This window comes from Suncus etruscus, chromosome 16 (assembly GCF_024139225.1).
Source record: "Suncus etruscus isolate mSunEtr1 chromosome 16, mSunEtr1.pri.cur, whole genome shotgun sequence".
NCBI classification, from domain to species: domain Eukaryota; kingdom Metazoa; phylum Chordata; class Mammalia; order Eulipotyphla; family Soricidae; genus Suncus; species Suncus etruscus.
This window is the reverse complement of record NC_064863.1, coordinates 39,746,783-39,764,023: the sequence shown is the minus strand read 5'-3', so window position 1 is coordinate 39,764,023 and position 17,241 is coordinate 39,746,783. Positions and strand designations below refer to the sequence as shown.

General features: G+C 35.2%; 1 protein-coding gene across 3 annotated transcripts in view; it reads left to right on the top strand.

Moving 5' to 3' along the window:
* The first annotated feature begins 3,353 nt into the window (after window positions 1-3,353).
* GABRA2 (gamma-aminobutyric acid type A receptor subunit alpha2) overlaps window positions 3,354-17,241 on the top strand; it is a 130,326-nt gene continuing 116,438 nt past the window's right edge. For all 3 annotated transcript variants that reach the window (XM_049790152.1, XM_049790151.1, XM_049790153.1), the window contains exons 1-3: window positions 3,354-3,486; window positions 4,605-4,680; window positions 7,293-7,408. In XM_049790152.1, the coding sequence (XP_049646109.1) occupies window positions 4,616-4,680; window positions 7,293-7,408 (181 nt within the window). In that variant the 5' untranslated portion in view covers window positions 3,354-3,486; window positions 4,605-4,615. The remainder of the gene's footprint in view (window positions 3,487-4,604; window positions 4,681-7,292; window positions 7,409-17,241) is intronic.

Below are 17,241 nucleotides of genomic sequence, written 5' to 3'. Positions count from 1 at the left end.
CTTCTGATTTTGTCTTATTGTTAGCTGGTGAATTAGGATAACCTGCTTTTAGGTCAAGTTGTTCCCAGTTTCCTCGTTGTCAGGATATCATATTAGAGCTGGCACTTGTGGCTGTTGTGAAGAACTGTGTCATTTCTATGTCTGGGATCTAGGGTTCAGGCTGAACAGTTGGTGTCTAATCACCTGGGGTCTAAGTAGGAACCACATGACATATTTTCAAGGTGGGAGATGCCCCTGTATTGTAAACAAGTATGAGTTTTTATCTCTAGTAGATAAGAGCTCATTTTTATACATAAGATTTCTCCTGTTTTTAGTGTGGTTTTGCAGGGAGAAATGGTGCTACATTATATTGCTGGTGCATTCGAGGGAGGAAAGAGAAGAAAACAGAAATAGGTCACACCCCACCAAAGATAAAAATAGAAATAAAATATATGTGTATATATATATATATAAAGAAAAAATATTTAAAAAATGAAACAAAAAAGTAATTAAAGGAACAAAGTGATGCAAGAGACTATCTTACATTTGGGGAAAAGCAGGTAAAGAGGTAGTGTAATACAGGTCTTATACTTATGATAGAATTATAGGTTTCCCCATTGTCTTTTGAAATTTTCTTATGGTGTGTGGGTTCCCAGGTGCCTTTTCATCACACAACCTGACCCTCTTGAGAATGGCAAAAGATTTGCGGCAGGGAGGTCTTGGGAAGAGTTCTTGTATTGGGGATACTTTTAGAGCTAAGTCCGGTTTCAAGTAACAGTCCACGCTTGGAAGAGTTGGTAAGGAGGACCGTGCAGCATGAGTCAGCAGGGGAGTTGGTTGCCTTTTCTTGCAGGGGACAAGATGTGAGTTTGACTGGTTGTCCCTTCACTTGGGTGCTGGTGCTGGTTCATTGGGGAGGAGGTCAGTCTTGATGCCTAATGGATTAAGAACTGAGAGTGAAGAGTTTTAATAAGGTGGGAAATCTGTATGGGATTGAGGGGTGAAGGGGGATAGTTGGATTTCCAAAGGGGGGATGGGGGAAAGTATTTGGATGGGGCAGGAGAGGAGAAAAGAGAAAATAAATTTAAAAGAAAAGAGAAAAAGAAAAGAAAGTAGTGAGAAGAGAGGAGAAAAGAACAAGGGAATGCTAGTTTGCTTGACTGTGTTCGATGAGTAGGGCCTGTAGGTCACAGTTGCTGCTTTGGTAGTCTGGCTGGTCACGTGTTTCAGGTTCTGAAAGAAGGTATAACCTAGAGATAAAAAGGTATGTTAAAGAGTTTTATCAGGACATTCTCATAGTGTAAGCTGGGTATGGTATCTCATGTGAGTGAGCCCCAACATGCCATCTTAGTTTGTCCACCCTTTGTGTCCAAGAATGCCTGTGAACAGAAGAGCTGTAAAGGTTATTTTAAATATAGTAAGATTGAGGCATTAAAACAAATTGTTATGAAATGCTTCCGTTGGAGTCAGTGATTTCCCATGGTATTCTTTACCTGTAATCCTGTATAAGATCCCTAAGGGATTTTTGTGGGCCTTTGTAGTAGAAGGCAGATTACATACCTGTTCTCTTTATGCTGCTGTTTCTGCTGTTGCTGATTGCTTTGTGGTATAATGTGTAGTCAAGAGTCTGTGTTGTTCCTTTTTTATGTGTTTTGGGCACTGCTCTCTGGTATATGTTGACTGTTACACTGTTTGGAGTTTCTACCCCGTTAAAACCTTTTATTTGATTGTTTAGTATTAGTTGTATATAAGGTGTATGTTCCAGGTGCTTCAGAATAGTGCTATCATTCTGTGTTTGTCTTTCATCTCCTGGCTTACTTCATTTAACATAATATGTTCTAGGTCCATCCACGTTGCTGCCAAGCCTGTGATAGTATCATTTCTGCCTGCCAGACTTTTATTACATCAAATGAAAAGAGAATAGAAGAATCAGATCAAACGCCCAAAAGCTCAAACCACGCTATGGGTCAGGTCTGGAATTACAACAGGTATGTGGCAGAAAAAAAACAAAGTCTCAAAAGTGGGAAAACCTTATATCTAGCTATACTGCCCCCCCCCCCAATTTCCTTCCTCCTTTCTTCCCACCCTCTGAATTCCTTCAAGGAAAGAATCAGAATAGAAGCGTTGGGATTGATAGCGGATGCCTATTTCGCTCCAGGGGCATGCCAACTTTGTTAGAGCTAGGTGATGCTAGAGTTTGGTCTCCTGCTGGGCAGAACCACTGAAAAGAGACTGAGGGACAAGAACCTGTGGGCATGGGTGGGTGACAGATACATGTGCGCCATCTCCAAAAGGGCTGTATTCACCTGTGCCAGCATCTAAGCCTCACTGCTTAGTGGGGAGGAAACTCACTGGCCTCGCGTGCAAGAGATGTAGGCACGAGTGGCTTATCCAGAGAGCGCTAGAAACCTCTTGCAGTGTGATTCAACACAACACGCATCGAGCTGGGTCTTGCGTACTTGCTCTGACGACCGAGTGCAGGCGTGATGTGATGCGATGCGATGCAATTCATGCCCCCGCCCAGCAGCCACTTCTTTTTACCTAGGCTGTCAGCCTCGCATCTCTAGGCAGCGGGGCACTTGCCCAGAGATCTCCTTTAGGGGTGCCGACAAGTCATCATAAAGACTGCACAAATACATCCCCGCAACTCCCGGGCCCCTTAATAGCCCCATCCCATCACTCCATTCTAGGAACCTCCGGGGCTCAGGGAGTCCCTGCAGCGCCTCGAGTGAGCGGTCCCGGGGCGCGTGGGTGCATCAGTTCTTTCCTCCAGCGCGGGGAGCTGCGATGGGGCGCAAGAGGATGCCTCATGCCTCCTTCCCGGGCTTGCCCGCTGCAGGTGCCCGCCGCTGGCAGCAGAGGGGCGGTGCCTCTGGCTCTGCGCCTTCGGGTGGGGGGGACCCTATCTTCCCAAGAACCTCGTCAACCCTCCTCCCTCCCTGGCCTGGCTCCTCCTCCTTTCCCTCCTCCTCTCTTTTCTCCCTCCTCTTCCAGGCGTGGGGCTCGTCCACGCTACTGCCGGCGCGCTCCGTTCCTTGGCAGGCGTCCCCCGCTTTTCCGTTACCCCGCCCGCTGCTCTCAACGCGTCTCCATCCTCCTCCTGCTCCTCCTTCTCCTCCTCCTCCTCCTCCTCCTCCTCCTCCTCCTCCTCCTCCTCCTCCTCCTCCTCCTCCTCCTCCTCCTCCTCCTATTCCTCCTCCGCCCTCGCCACCACTACGGACGCCTTCCCGGTTCCCCACTCCTCGCCGGTGCCGCTCCCCTCCAGCTAGCTCTTTGCTCCCCGTTTTCTTTCTCGTCTGCGGCAACAGTCTCTCTCTCTCTCTCTCTCTCTCTCTCTCTCTCTCTCTCTCTCTCTCTCTCTCTCTCTCTCTCTCTCTCTCTCTCTCTCTCTCCCTCCCCCCCCCATTTTTCTCTACCCCTTCTTTCTCCTCTCTCAAGTTTCCTCTCTTCTCAGATCCACAGCAAAGGGAAGATACAGCTCCATTCTGCTTTCCGTTTTCAGGTAAGGTCCCAGTTTGGGGTCCCCTGGCATAGGGACCTTCTCCCATTTTTGTCTTTACATCGCGTGCATGCCTCATCTCCCTTCATCCCCATCTCCATCCCCGCCACTCCGCTCTCCCATGCTCACTCCAAGCCTAGGAAAGCTCAGCACCCCTTTATTTCCCCCAACAAGTTTGGGAGAAGAAATTATTCCCCTACTCATTCATCCTTCCCAGCACATTTCCAAAATCTTCTCTCCAGAATCAGCAGCAGAGGCCTGGGTACAACTAGGGTAAGATGCGAGGTGCCCGCGCGGCCGCACGTCTAGCCTAGCTCTGTTGTACTCCCAACTTTGCACATTGTGCGGTCTCCACTGCCTGTCTTTGGGGGGTCTGGATCCCGAAGCCTCTTGCTCTGGCTGGGATTGGAGTCCTGGGCTCTTGAATAACTGTCACAGGCGTTTCGCAGCAGCAGTTGATCCTAGCCCGGCTGCCTCCAAGAAGTAGTCTTTGGCCACAGCAGCTGAACCCAGAGGGGATTTTTTTTTTAATTCATTTATTTATTTCCTTTCCGTTTAGAGAGTGAAGGAGTGAAGTCTTGCTGTTTGCAGTTGTCGGGAATAAAAAGAATCGTCGTGGGGAAAGTAGGCTAACTGTCCCTGGCTTTTCCAGCAGCTGGGGTTGCAGAAGGGGAGATCTTGGTGGAGGGGATGATGACTTGAATTGACCATCTTTCCTCCCCTGTTTTTCGCTTCATCCCTTCAAATCCCTCCCCAACTGGCAGGTCTTTGGGTGGGGGGTCCACATGTGCTGCGTTACTGTATGTGTGCTTGAGCCCTTAACTTTGCTATTGACGGATCTGGGGGGAAGTTCCTGGCAAAGCAGATACTTGCTTATCAAGCTGATCAATTAAAAAAAAGAAAAAGAAAGAAAATTAAAGAATAGATCTCCCCAAATCAGTGTTAGGTGTGTTTCTGGGGGAATCCTCCCATGAATCATCAAAGTCCTACACACACTCTATTAGACTAATGTCCATAGCTTAACCTCTGATTTCCGATTGAAAGGGCAGTCCCTGGAATTTTGTGGTGGTGGGGTTAGATGTATTTTAAGTGTATTATTTATTTTCTTTCATGGCTTTACAAAGAGAAGTCCTGAAGATGGTATTGAACATCCACAGAATGCAGTTACTACTTCTTGTTTTCTTAGTGTGGAATCCAGCCAGGTGAGATATTTATTGCATATGTCTCCTTTAATTCAGCATAAAGGTGTTTTTCTTGAATACCATCTCTGCAGATGTGTCTTTTGAGAAGCCAGGATATTTTTAGGAATTCTTTCTAAGGACATAGTTTATTACAGAGAACTGAACTAGGAAGCGGCACATGTAGAAAGTGTAGTTTCTTGCTTTTAGCTGTAAAATGCAAAACTAAACAGAAGCATTCTTTAAAAATATGTCTGAAGAAAGGAATGTTCTTTGAATGGCATGTTCTAGAAAGAACTGAAGTGGTTAAGTTACAGACCTTTATAGTAACACCAAAATTCAGTGAAGAAACTAACACTTTTTCTTTATCCTTCACATGCTAAAATGATGTGTGAACTTAAATTTTTTTTGTTTCTTTTTTTGATCTTGACTCTTCTAGCCTACCTAGAAAACTCAAAGGATGTGTGTTAGACCTCTAGGTGGAGGTAGTACACAACTGTAGTCACAAAGAATAAAGCAAAAGCTTAATTTATTAATCAACTTTTCACATTATTGACTGAGCAACTTTTTATTCCTAAAGTGACTGCTTTCATAAGTGATGCTTATTTTAAACATGCAACTAATTTTATTTTCCTTATGTTGTACAACCATGAAATTCATTTATATTGCTTTCACTAACTTCATCTAAGCAGTAGAATAGTCTTTTTTTCTCAATAGAATTGGGAGCTTTTATTTAGAACATGATTTTTCAAAATGCCAGAACAAATATATAAAAGCCCTAAGAATGTTCATGCGACCATTTAAAATTATCTTTCTTATACTTTGATTTGTCTTTTTATCTTTTATTTACTATTAAACTGTTTGTTAAACAGAGAAAGTGTTTTCTGGAATTTGATGAGTTTTTTTATTAAGACTTTCATTTGGAAACTATCTATTTAATGCCTTAATATTGAATTCAGATAATTAGTATGATGCTTTGAGTGAAAATCTGTGTAAAATTCTATGACTAGGAAATTTAAAAATTAGCTATAACCAAGAACCAGTATTGTAGAAAGTTTTGATGTATATTTCTTAACATACATTTAAAATATTTTCATATCTTAATATATTTTATGCATGCTAATTTTTGTTTTGAATTGAACATTTTTCTATGTAGTATGACTATTTATAGCCACTGTGTAATCTTTAAAATGCAAATGAGCTGTCATTGATACACAATACACCTTTATGTGATTATATCATCTTTTATTTTAAAAGCATGAAGAAACAAGAACTATTTAATAATTACTAAAAATCCTCTATGATTAACCATATTTCCTTCTACTAGTTTTGTTTTATCTTTGAACAGTATATTCATGCTATTATTTTTATTATATAAATTAATTTGGGGACAGTTATTTAAATCTTTTTTTTTTTTTTTGTGGTTTTTGGGTCACACCTGGCAGTGCTCAGGGGTTATTCCTGGCTCCATGCTCAGAAATTGCTCCTGGCAGGCACGGGGGACCATATGGGACGCTGGGATTCGAAAGGATGACCTCCTGCATGAAAGGCAAACGCCTTACCTCCATGCTATCTCTCCAGCCCCCAGTTATTTAAATCTTTAAATAATTCTGATGGGGGAAATAGCAGTGTAAAGGGACATTCTATTTTATACAGTTAGCTTTTACTGCACAAAAATGCTGGATGTCACAAAACCTTGTATCTGTCTTTCTAAAGAAAAAATAATAGAGGAAATCATTGCTTTTATCTCTCTTTTGGTGATATTTTAAGACCATGTGTCCTTTCAACAATTTTTTTCCTCTTTTCCTTCGCCCTCTCAGTTTCTCTCACATACTCACATATACAGACTAGCTGATCATTTTAGGAAAGACAGCCCATTTTTTAGACTCCACACTCTCTCAGAGACCACAATAAAAGGATAAAGGGTACCCCTCCAAAGTAGGCTGCAGTTGATCCTGCTGTTCTTGTGCCCCAGCCTTTCCACCCCCACCCCATCCTGGCTACAGTGTAGTAAGGATGGCAGCCAGTGGAGTTTCCCTAATGTCTATATTGCACTTGGCCATTGGGTGGAGGTATATCCAAAGTAAGGGAAGGTTCTTGGTTTTAAAAAGAAAAAGACTTAAGAAAATAAAGAAAAATATTTATGATGAAGAGAGGCAAATATTGTACCTTCAAGGAGATGTTTTATTTTCCAATTAATAGTAAAATAATTGAAGAAACATTTCAGGTATCCCTTTGGTTATTACACTTCGCAAATAAAGAATAACCTTATTGATCTGTCTGCAATTGCTAATCTGCAATGATTATATATTCTAGGTAATGAGATTTAGAAAATAAAAGTACTCTACACAGAATGCAAAGTGATAAAATGAGAATTGATTTTAAAGTCAAACTTGCTGAAAATCTAGTTTTTAGTATCTGTTTTCACTAGTGTGTCTACTGTCCCTATAGACATCCTTGTATTTTTAAAAGTCAGAGAGGAGGAAAATGGGTTGCACTAATAGCTTAGAAAAACTTAAAATCAAATAAAGAAATAAGAGCAAGTTGGCACTTGTAAAGCACACATGTATATGCATATATATATATATATATATATATATATATATATATATCAGCTTGTAAAATTATCTGTTTAGGTTGGTGCTGGCTAACATCCAAGAAGATGAGGCTAAAAATAACATTACCATCTTTACAAGAATTCTAGACAGACTTCTGGATGGTTACGATAATCGGCTTAGACCAGGACTGGGAGGTAAAAATAATTTTGATATTTTTAAACTCACAAAAATAATACCTTAAACAATTAAGTTTAAAACTCAGTTTGTAATATGTTTTATATGTTAGCTTATTGCTCCATAGTTTAGTTATAGATTAAAAATTAAAATGAATAAAGTAAACATGTAATTACTTTCATACATACATAGTATATATTTGACTTATCTTTAATGAATGCCTAAAGTTCTATAGAAGACAGAATTTCTTCATAAATAGAAATTTAAAGTTGGTTTAAAGTTGCTTAAAGTTGTAAAGTTGTTCACAGTTAAGAATGTTCTAGAGCATGACTGTATAGGCATATTATTATTTTCTTTCTACAGATACCTAAATTTATCTTAGTACACATATACATAAATGAGTACAAAAATACTGATATATGGATTGTATTACAACAAATGTACTTCTTGAGTCTATGACATTTCTTTATACATGATTGGAATGTTTGTAATATATATAACAAGTTTGATACTCCTGAAACTTTTAGAAATCCTTAAGATAAATGTTAGCTATAGGTTTAAACTTATGAGACTAAATGTTTGGTTTTAAGTTTAAGCATTAATTTAAATTTATAAAAAATGCCTAATTTTATTCATAAAGGTAAAAAAATTAGACTTTTAAAATGTTAAATTTTAAGTATGCTTTAGCACAATTAGGTGATGCCAAGCATATTTGGTAAAATTCTGGTAGATTTATAAATTACAAAAATATTCTGAGGTAAAATAATTTTTCTGTCAGTGGTTTGAGGAACATTATGGCAGACAGAGCTTTGCCTTACATGTTACTGACCTGAGTTCGATCTGCAGCATCATATAGTCCCCTTAGTCTTGTCAGGAGTGATTCCTGAGCACAGAGCCAGAAGTAAGCTCTAATCACTACAGGTATGGACCAAAAGAAACAAAATATTATTGCTAATCAATTCTGAGTATGTATGGATATACTGCATAGATCAATATACACTCCTACATACATTTTACATGTATGTTTTATTTACTGGCATGTTAAGTTTAATTATCCAAAATAAATTTGTTCAACTGTATATATTAAGAATATAATGACTAAATCAGAAATTATAAGGTTAGTAATTTTGCAGTTTTAACTTACTTGAATGGATGTGCTTTTTAATATTTTTTTATAAATGCCTAGATTCTTTTTATTAAAAATATAGGTGATTTTCATATTTATATATACACTTTGTAATTGCATTGGATTTTCCAGAAGTCAGAAAAAGTAAGAAAACCTCAAACTGTTGTAAAATAATAGGCTGTCTAATTGTTAAATTTTTTTCTAGATACTTGTATGATACTTTCATTTTGGAAAAAAATTCCAGGGAGGAATAATTACATTTATTTTTCAAGAAAAATTCAATTGTTTAATATGTACTTAATTTTCTAAATTTAAAAATATATTTCCTTAGCAATTATCATATCAAATGAGCTTAAATATATCTGATTACTAGGCAAACAAGTATAGAAATAAATTATGAAAAATTCATTAGAGACAAATATGCTTAGCATTAATTATCAGTACATAATAGTACCTTAAGAAGTAGAGTTCACTAAAGCAAACAGTATTCCTGAGTTATAGATCTTATTATTTTTGAATAAAAATATTCAAAATAGGCTCTAAATCTCTCTCTGAGATTTTAGGAGAGATATTTTGACCACAGTTGCAAAGCTAGGAGGAGACTATACCTGTTGCAGTATGTGGAAGTGGTTGCCTTTTATCTCTTTGTGCATCTTTTGTACAATCTTTTGTATTCTACATCCATTGTCAATACTCAAACATCGATCATTGTCAGTCCAGTACTGTGTTCAATACAAAAGACAATGCAACACTTGATGCTTTGTATTCTGGTATAATTTTTCTCTGAAATTGAACATTTGTTGATATATCTCAAAAGCCTCTTTTTTGAGTCTTACGATGCTTCCCATTTGTTGCTTTCTTCTTTTGATGGAATTCCTTAGACTTCTCATTTTCTTGATTAGAAGCAGTATGGGGGATAATGGAAGAAGTATAAGATGTGGAGAATGATAGATCTGATCAGAATTTATTTTTCATTCACTTACACATACTATGCCCTGCCCTAACATCTATATTTTTATTAAACATGATATATAATCTTCTCTACATTCTGTGTTTGTTGAAAGGATTGCAGAAACAAAGTGTATTCACAAATACATTTCTCATTTTAGAAATTCAAATTTCATGGATATTTCCCTTGTCTCTTGATTTTAATTTGACAATCAAGGGTTTATGCTATCTAAGTCTTGTTTTTTATTGTGCTGCTTATCCATATTACACTTCAAAGATATTAATTTTTCTCTTAATAAGTCATTTACATATTTTCCATTGGCATTTGCTCTTACTATCCCTTCTCCCTGGAAATTAATTTTCTTAACTATTTCTGCTGTTTTAAGCTCTTCATATACTATCTCAGCACGGACCTTATTTAGTAAAGATCTTTCTTAATTGAAGCACTGACATTTAATTTTCTTCTTTGAATTTCCTTTAGTGGTTGTTGGTATTTATTATATGCTACCTTATATCATTTATTGATTGTTAATGTGTTTCATATAGCTTTAACACACTTCTACTCTCATCCAGGGAAGATGGGGTATCATAAACCACTTGTAATATTGAAAACTACTGATTTACAAAGTGTGCCTTAAATATTGATTACTTTATTAAGTTTTATTCAATTAGTTAATCACCTGTAAAATGTGACTACTCAAATATGACTGACCTTACATTCGAGAATATTGAATGGCAAGTTGACTATCACGTTGTAGGAAAGTGTGTGGTTTAATGAAGAGAATTAACTTGTAGAATAAAAACGCAAATAAAATTTTAATTCTGGAGTTTTACAGGCAGAAGTTCACTATCTTTTCAAGATTTAGATTCTGAGGGTCCACAAATGTCATCTATAAAATGGAATTATTAATTCCATTCATAGACCTTTTTGGTGACTCTTAAGTATAATGAGATATGCAAAGGAATTATTGCAGTGACTGACAATAATTGAAAGACATTGAGAAGCTTCCTAAAATGTATGTTGTAAATTTAGATTATTATTGTAATCCCAGTTGTTTCCAAAACTCTAAGCCTCACTATTCATATGTTATATCAGATGTAGGATTTATAAAAATTACCTGCATCATTATATTTCAGAAATTAATGAAAAGGGTAAATGAATTTGAACTCATAATATTTCAAATTGAACAACCCTGCTAGTAGGGAATTTGGTTGAAAACTTTAATTATTAGGTTTTTTGAGTCTTATTATAAGTGAGCACATAGAAAGTAACTATTTTGGACTTTATAGAATATTTATTTTGATCTTCTAAATCTACTACTTATTAGATCTTACACTAGACACATTGTTTAGACATTTTTTTAACTTTTGGGCCCCACTTGGCAGTGATCAGGACTTTCTACTACTAGCTCTGAACTCAGAGATTAATCTTGCTACCATGAAAATAATAAACTGTAAAACTTTCCATATACTGAAAATAACTTAAATGTTTATCATTTAACTAACATATTAGTCTTTCACCATTAAAAATGGGAATATTTTAGACTGATATAATAATAAAATGGGAATATTTCAAGTTATTAAAATTTTGGAGTTACGTGAGTTGTGATTCCAGCATGAAATAACTGTAACTTAGGGTGATTCATAAATCACATCTCTGCCTTAATTTACTTATCTCAAAAATGGGAATTGAGATTCTACTTATTTTTTATATGTCAAATGAAAATTATATAACTTAAATTAAAATTATTTGAAAGCATAATGTGAAAAGCAACTGATAGATGTTTTAACTGATATGAAGAACAAGAATAGTTTTCATAGAAAAGTTCATTTAGATAGAAGCTATTATAAATAAGGCTAGAAAATATCAGTCAACTTTTTGCATTTAGTAGGCTTGCTTCCCTTAAGACTAGACATTGTTTTGTCTTACTATATTATACACAAAGACCATATATTAGATGATTGAAAACAAACAGCTACATCTATTTCCATTGTTTTCTTTTTAGTCACTGAGATAATAACTCAAGCTACCACAAATGAGTTTACTTTTTTATTTATTTTTATATTTCATAAGATTTTAATTTGTTAAATAAAAAAGTGAGAGCAGCATTTGGTTTTTAAAGCAATTTTCTAGAGTCATTGGAAAAATGGATGTGAAAACATGCCCTATATATTTATGATAGCTAGCATCTACAATACTAAATAGTGACGACAAGGGCTGGTATCTAAATTATAGATTCGATCTGGAAAATCTAAATTGAGTACCATCCTTAACTGCTTTTCCAAAGTCATTCAAGTAGCTAGTTAGACACTTTATTTTCTTTAGTGCTCCTATTTTATCTTCTGAAACTGTGAGCAAAGTTTATGCTTAAAGCTATGAAAATCATGATATCAGAACAAAGATATGTTTCAGGGTCAATTTTCAAATTTACTTTTGATTATTTACTACCAAGTTCTAGATAGATGTTTGACAACATGTTTCTATAAATTTTATTACACTCAATATTATACAAATTAATTAATGGCATTGCATTGGCAAAAATTAATACTGAAATTATGATTACTCCCAGAATTAGACTATGACTTCAAATTATAATCTCATTATATTATAAAATATTATTTAAGAAAAATTCCTCTGAATACCAGTAGCTTTGAGTTTATATTTTTATCATTATAATTTCACTGTAAAACTTACAGCACATTGCTCAGTATCTTCTGTTTTGTTATCTTTATATTTTAAATGGGTAAAAGAACAATGCAACTTGATGATTTTGTTGGGGACTTAATTTTTGTCTCTAAATCCTGCAGTGTTTGGCAAGGAGATTAAGAATTGAAAATATTGACATAATATTGGTGAGTCCTGCTACTTTTGCTATGAATGTAAAACAGGGAATTATTTAATGATCTCAACTTAAAAACGTTATGACTTACAACATTTTGTAGCACATGCGATATAAGTTTAAAAATAAAGAACTGTCTCTGTGTTCTTTATACATACACAAACACACACAACACAAACATTGGTTTTAGGGTCACACCCTGTGGCACTCAGAGGTTACTACTGTCTCTGAGCTCAGAAATCGCTCTTGGCAGGCTCAGGTGACCATATGGAATGCCGGGGGTCAAACCTGGGTCCATCCTGGGTCAGACACATGCAAGGAAAATGTCCTATCACTGTGCTATCACTCTGGCCCTTTACACATAGTATGTAATTACCAAAACTCTGCTTCTAAACAAACTCTGTAAATCTATATTGGTGCAGTTTACAATGATCTAATGAAGTGATTGGTTTGTCAGGAAAGAAATAAGATTATAATAAGAAATAAGGCATTAATTCTTATAATTCCAGTCATGATGTTATGTCCATTTGGTATTATCAACTCATGATAATTTCCATGAGTGCAAATATATAAATTTTCAGAATAACAAAAATCTCTCTCTATATATATATAGTAATTATGATGATTTAACTTCAATCAACTAATCTAACCTGATTGGTATCAAACACCTAAATATAAAAATGTTGGATTTTTGTACCTACACATTATATATCTGATACTTACAGAATCATACTCTAAAATGAGAAGTAAAATAAATTCAAGAGGGAGCTAATGGTTTGAAATCTCTATTTAGAATTGGAAGATAAAGGAGGCATAATGCAAGATGAGAAATGTTTAAAAGTTCTAATCTAAAAAGAAAAGTTCTAATCGCCATCTGTGGGGCCAGAGAACGACCTCTTTCATGTGTGGGATAGAGACAGAGTAAGAACATCCCAAATGTCCAAATGCAACAGAACATGAGAAATCATCTTAGAAGCTTACCATGAGATGAGACAGATATAGATCAGGTGGGGAAAAGTAAGAACAATGGAGATAAAAAGGGGTGGCCTCTCTGCTGAAGGGTGTAGTTTTGGAACATTCTATACCTGGAACTCTAGTGTTACAATATTGTAAATCATTATGCCTCTTCTCATTTAGTATTTTTAGTTGGGTGGCATGTTTTGAAGAGGAATTAAGTAGTCTAGATTTATTTTTGTTCTTACTTTTCAATTTAACTTCTGTGTGTTTCTGGAGTGATCAAATAGCATAATTTTTAGAATAAGATAATTTTTATGAATTCATTTTCTTCACTCCCCACCTATTAGAGTTAGTCTAAAGTCCACAAGAAGCACATTTAAATTAAATTAGACAATTTTACTTAATGTTAACTAGCTCTCAGTAAAGTATAAATGGCCAATGCAAGTCATTTGTCATGTTCTATTACTTGAAATTATTTTCTGGTAGACAATCAAAGACAGAAAACAGAAAGTTACAGTCATCTAAAGGCAGATGCTCTTGAGGGTGCTGCACACTGTAGACATGACTTTCAAAATTAACTCATACACTGTGATGATCCCATGCTATTTCCATCCCAATGGGTGAGAAGTACAATTAGTCACAAGAAAAACAGTAAGAGCCATATAGAGTTTTACTTTATATGGTCACTGAATTTTTTTTGAAAGTTATGTCCAAAATTTCTAATACCATCAATATCTGATTTCTGAGAGCTATATTGTACTTTCAATATTTTATTGATTCTCAAAATTATTTCAAATTAATAATACTTGGCAACTGGCTTGGTGTTTTTATAGGTTTAGATAGCAAAATAAATTAAAATAGTAAGACTTTTCTCTTAATTTTGTTCATGCCAACTCCTGCTCCTCTCCTGATGAGAATGGAAGTAGCATGGGTTTCCTCACAGTATTTGCAATGTCAAACTAGCAAACATAGAGATTAAAATATTTTGCATTCTTCATAATATTTTGAGACAACATTATTAGAGTTCTACACATACCACTAACTTTGTTTTGCATGCCCCCTTGTAGGCATAGACTTAGGATTTCTAACTTCTGTTGGAAACTAAGCGATATGCTTTTGAAAAATTGTGTTACTTAGTTTTATTTTATTCTTTAATAATATATTTATTTAAACACCATGATTATAAAATGTAATTGGTTTTCATTCATAAAAAGAACACCCTCCCTTCACCAGTGCAGCATTGCCACCATCATTGTCACCCATCTTTTTCCTCCCCCACACTCTGCCTGTATTCCAGACAGGAATTTTATTTCTATTTCTCACTACTATTGTCATGAAAGTTGTTAGTGTGATTTCTCTTCCTGCACTCACCACTCTTTGTGGTAAGCTTCATATAGTGGGCTGGTCCTTCCAGCCCTCATCTCTATTGTAGCTGGGTATTAGTAACATAATGTCTTTTATTTTTCTTAAATGCCACATATAATTGAGACTATTCGGTGTCTACCTCTCTCCCTTTGACTTATTTCACTCACCATAATAGTTTTCATGTCCATTCATGTATAGAAAAATGTTGTGACTTTATTTTTCTCATGGCTGCATAGTATTCCATTGTGTACCACAATGTGTGTACAATGGGCACCATAGTTTCTGTTGTCTCTGTTGTCAAGCATCTGGGTTGTTTCCATATTCTGTTTACTGCAAATAGTGCTGCAACTAGACCCAGACCTTGTGATTATGGTGCCAATAGGCAGACTGAGTACATGATAGTGATGGTATGTCTTCAGTTGAGTACTACAGTCTATCCAAAAAACACCACAGCCTGTACCCAGTAAAATTCAATGTTTATATTATATGACACAGAAAATACAACATTTTGTGATGTATGTGTACTTTTAGGCAAATGTCCTGTTCTTTCGAGTCTGCTTCACTTTGTATTGTTCTTTCACTAATATTTTAGCTCAGGTGTAATCATGGTTTACCCTCCCCCTCCTTCATATACTCTAGATAAGTTGGAACATAGGCATAACTGATCGATTTGTTTTAGTGTTGTTTTGTTTTTATTGCTACAGCTCAATCTTATTGTAGAAATCTATATTGGTAGTTTAGACTGGCAAGCAAAGTGCTTGACTTGTCAGAAATTCATTACTTTTCAATGCATTCCACGGTAAGAGTCCAATGAAATTGTTGTAGTGTTCTCTTCTTTATGCGTGTATTGAATGCTTAGGATGTTACAGATTCTTTGTGGTACATAAAGATGAACAAGATGTTGTGTTGGTGTCTATGACAGGAGTTTACTGGATAAAAAATAAGCAATATACACTATTTTTCTCAAATTACTTAAGATCAGACAATATATGTCATAAGAATGTGTCATTAAATATAGTGGGGAAAATCACTTTTACTGGGATCATATTGCCATAGTTAGCCAAGTTCTGTAGCTAAAAACATAGTTCATTCAGTGATTCTTTCAAAAGGCTAAAATTTTATTAGTTCTGCTCTAAATAGTTTGTTTAATTTTAAAATACAAATTAATACCATGTCATATTTTGATCTTGTGTATTGTTTAGCATCCTGGCTATTGGTTTCTTTTCTTCCTCTTTAAGGCTCTTACATAATCACTAGATAGTTTCTTTATAGAGCTGTAGGTCATCTCTAAGAGAAAAGTATTTGTAGTATATATACAGTCAAACTGAGAGCTATATTATACAAATAAGATTATAACAACCAGATATTGTAGCATAAAAATTGGTACAATTTATATTAAGTATAATTTATATAAGTATTTCTTTATAAGAATAATTAAGTAGGGTCATTAAATAGGAAATGTATGGATTTTTATCCTTCTGATTTGCACTAAGAAATATATATTAAAAGATGCTACTGGCCTCAAATATTTTGTGGATAAATTTTATTGAAGCATACTGATCTTTATGAATATTTCAGGAGTGTTATATATACTACAGCTGGGTTTTCTATGAGTAGAAGTTTTTGTTTTTAAGCACAAAATTAAAAAATAAGAGGATAAAAATAATGAGCATCTCCAAATAGCATTTTCAATATATTACTTCAATTATGTTTTATAGTGGTTTCTACAGTATGTTAGTAAGTACTCAGGGAGCATCTGAACCCCATTAAGAAAGTAAAATGAAAGAGTGCTTTTAGGACGGTGAGTTTGCTAAGAGATTTCCTGCATAGAGAACTCCAGGCAGGAATTAAAAGAATATTAAGAGGGTAAGACTACTTATAAATTAATGAAAAAATTATATTTTATTATTGATCATATTTTAGATTTTGAAGGAAAAGTTCTTACATTACTTCAGATACTTGGGGTAGAGACTTAAAAGGTTTTAAATTGTATAAAATATTTAGAATCCTTTAGAGCTTAATTAGATCAACGTTCATGGTCAGGGAATTAAGGAAAATGGAACAACTTCATTTGTACTGTCATGATTACATAGAGAAACTCCCAATTCCTCAAGAAGAGTAATTGTGGACTAAAATGCCAGCCAGATTTACAAGAGAGATTAAAATTTGGATGCCAAGAAAGAGGAAATCATAATTAAAAGGAATGGAACAGCAAGGTTTCACACAGATTGGCTAGAAGGGAAAATAGATTTAATTAGTTATCTACAGTTTGAGAGAGAATCATCAAGGATAATAATGGGATACTACTGATGGTGCCTTGTAGAAGAGCAAAAGAATTATTGTAATAGATGGTAGAAGAAGATAAAGAAAACCTTTTAGAATAAATGGTGTAAATGTAGGTGGTAAAACCTTATAAGAGAGATTGTGTAATAGTACAGCCGTTTTAAATGTAGTCCTCTTCATTACAAATCAACTACTAGAATGTTAAACGGCTTTGATAACATAAAATTAAAACTGAGTATCCTTTTATCAATTTGAGTTGACTTTCTATGGAAAAAATGATTATAGAAGTACAGGATCAAAGATAATTAGCAAGAAATCTATTTATAGAACCATT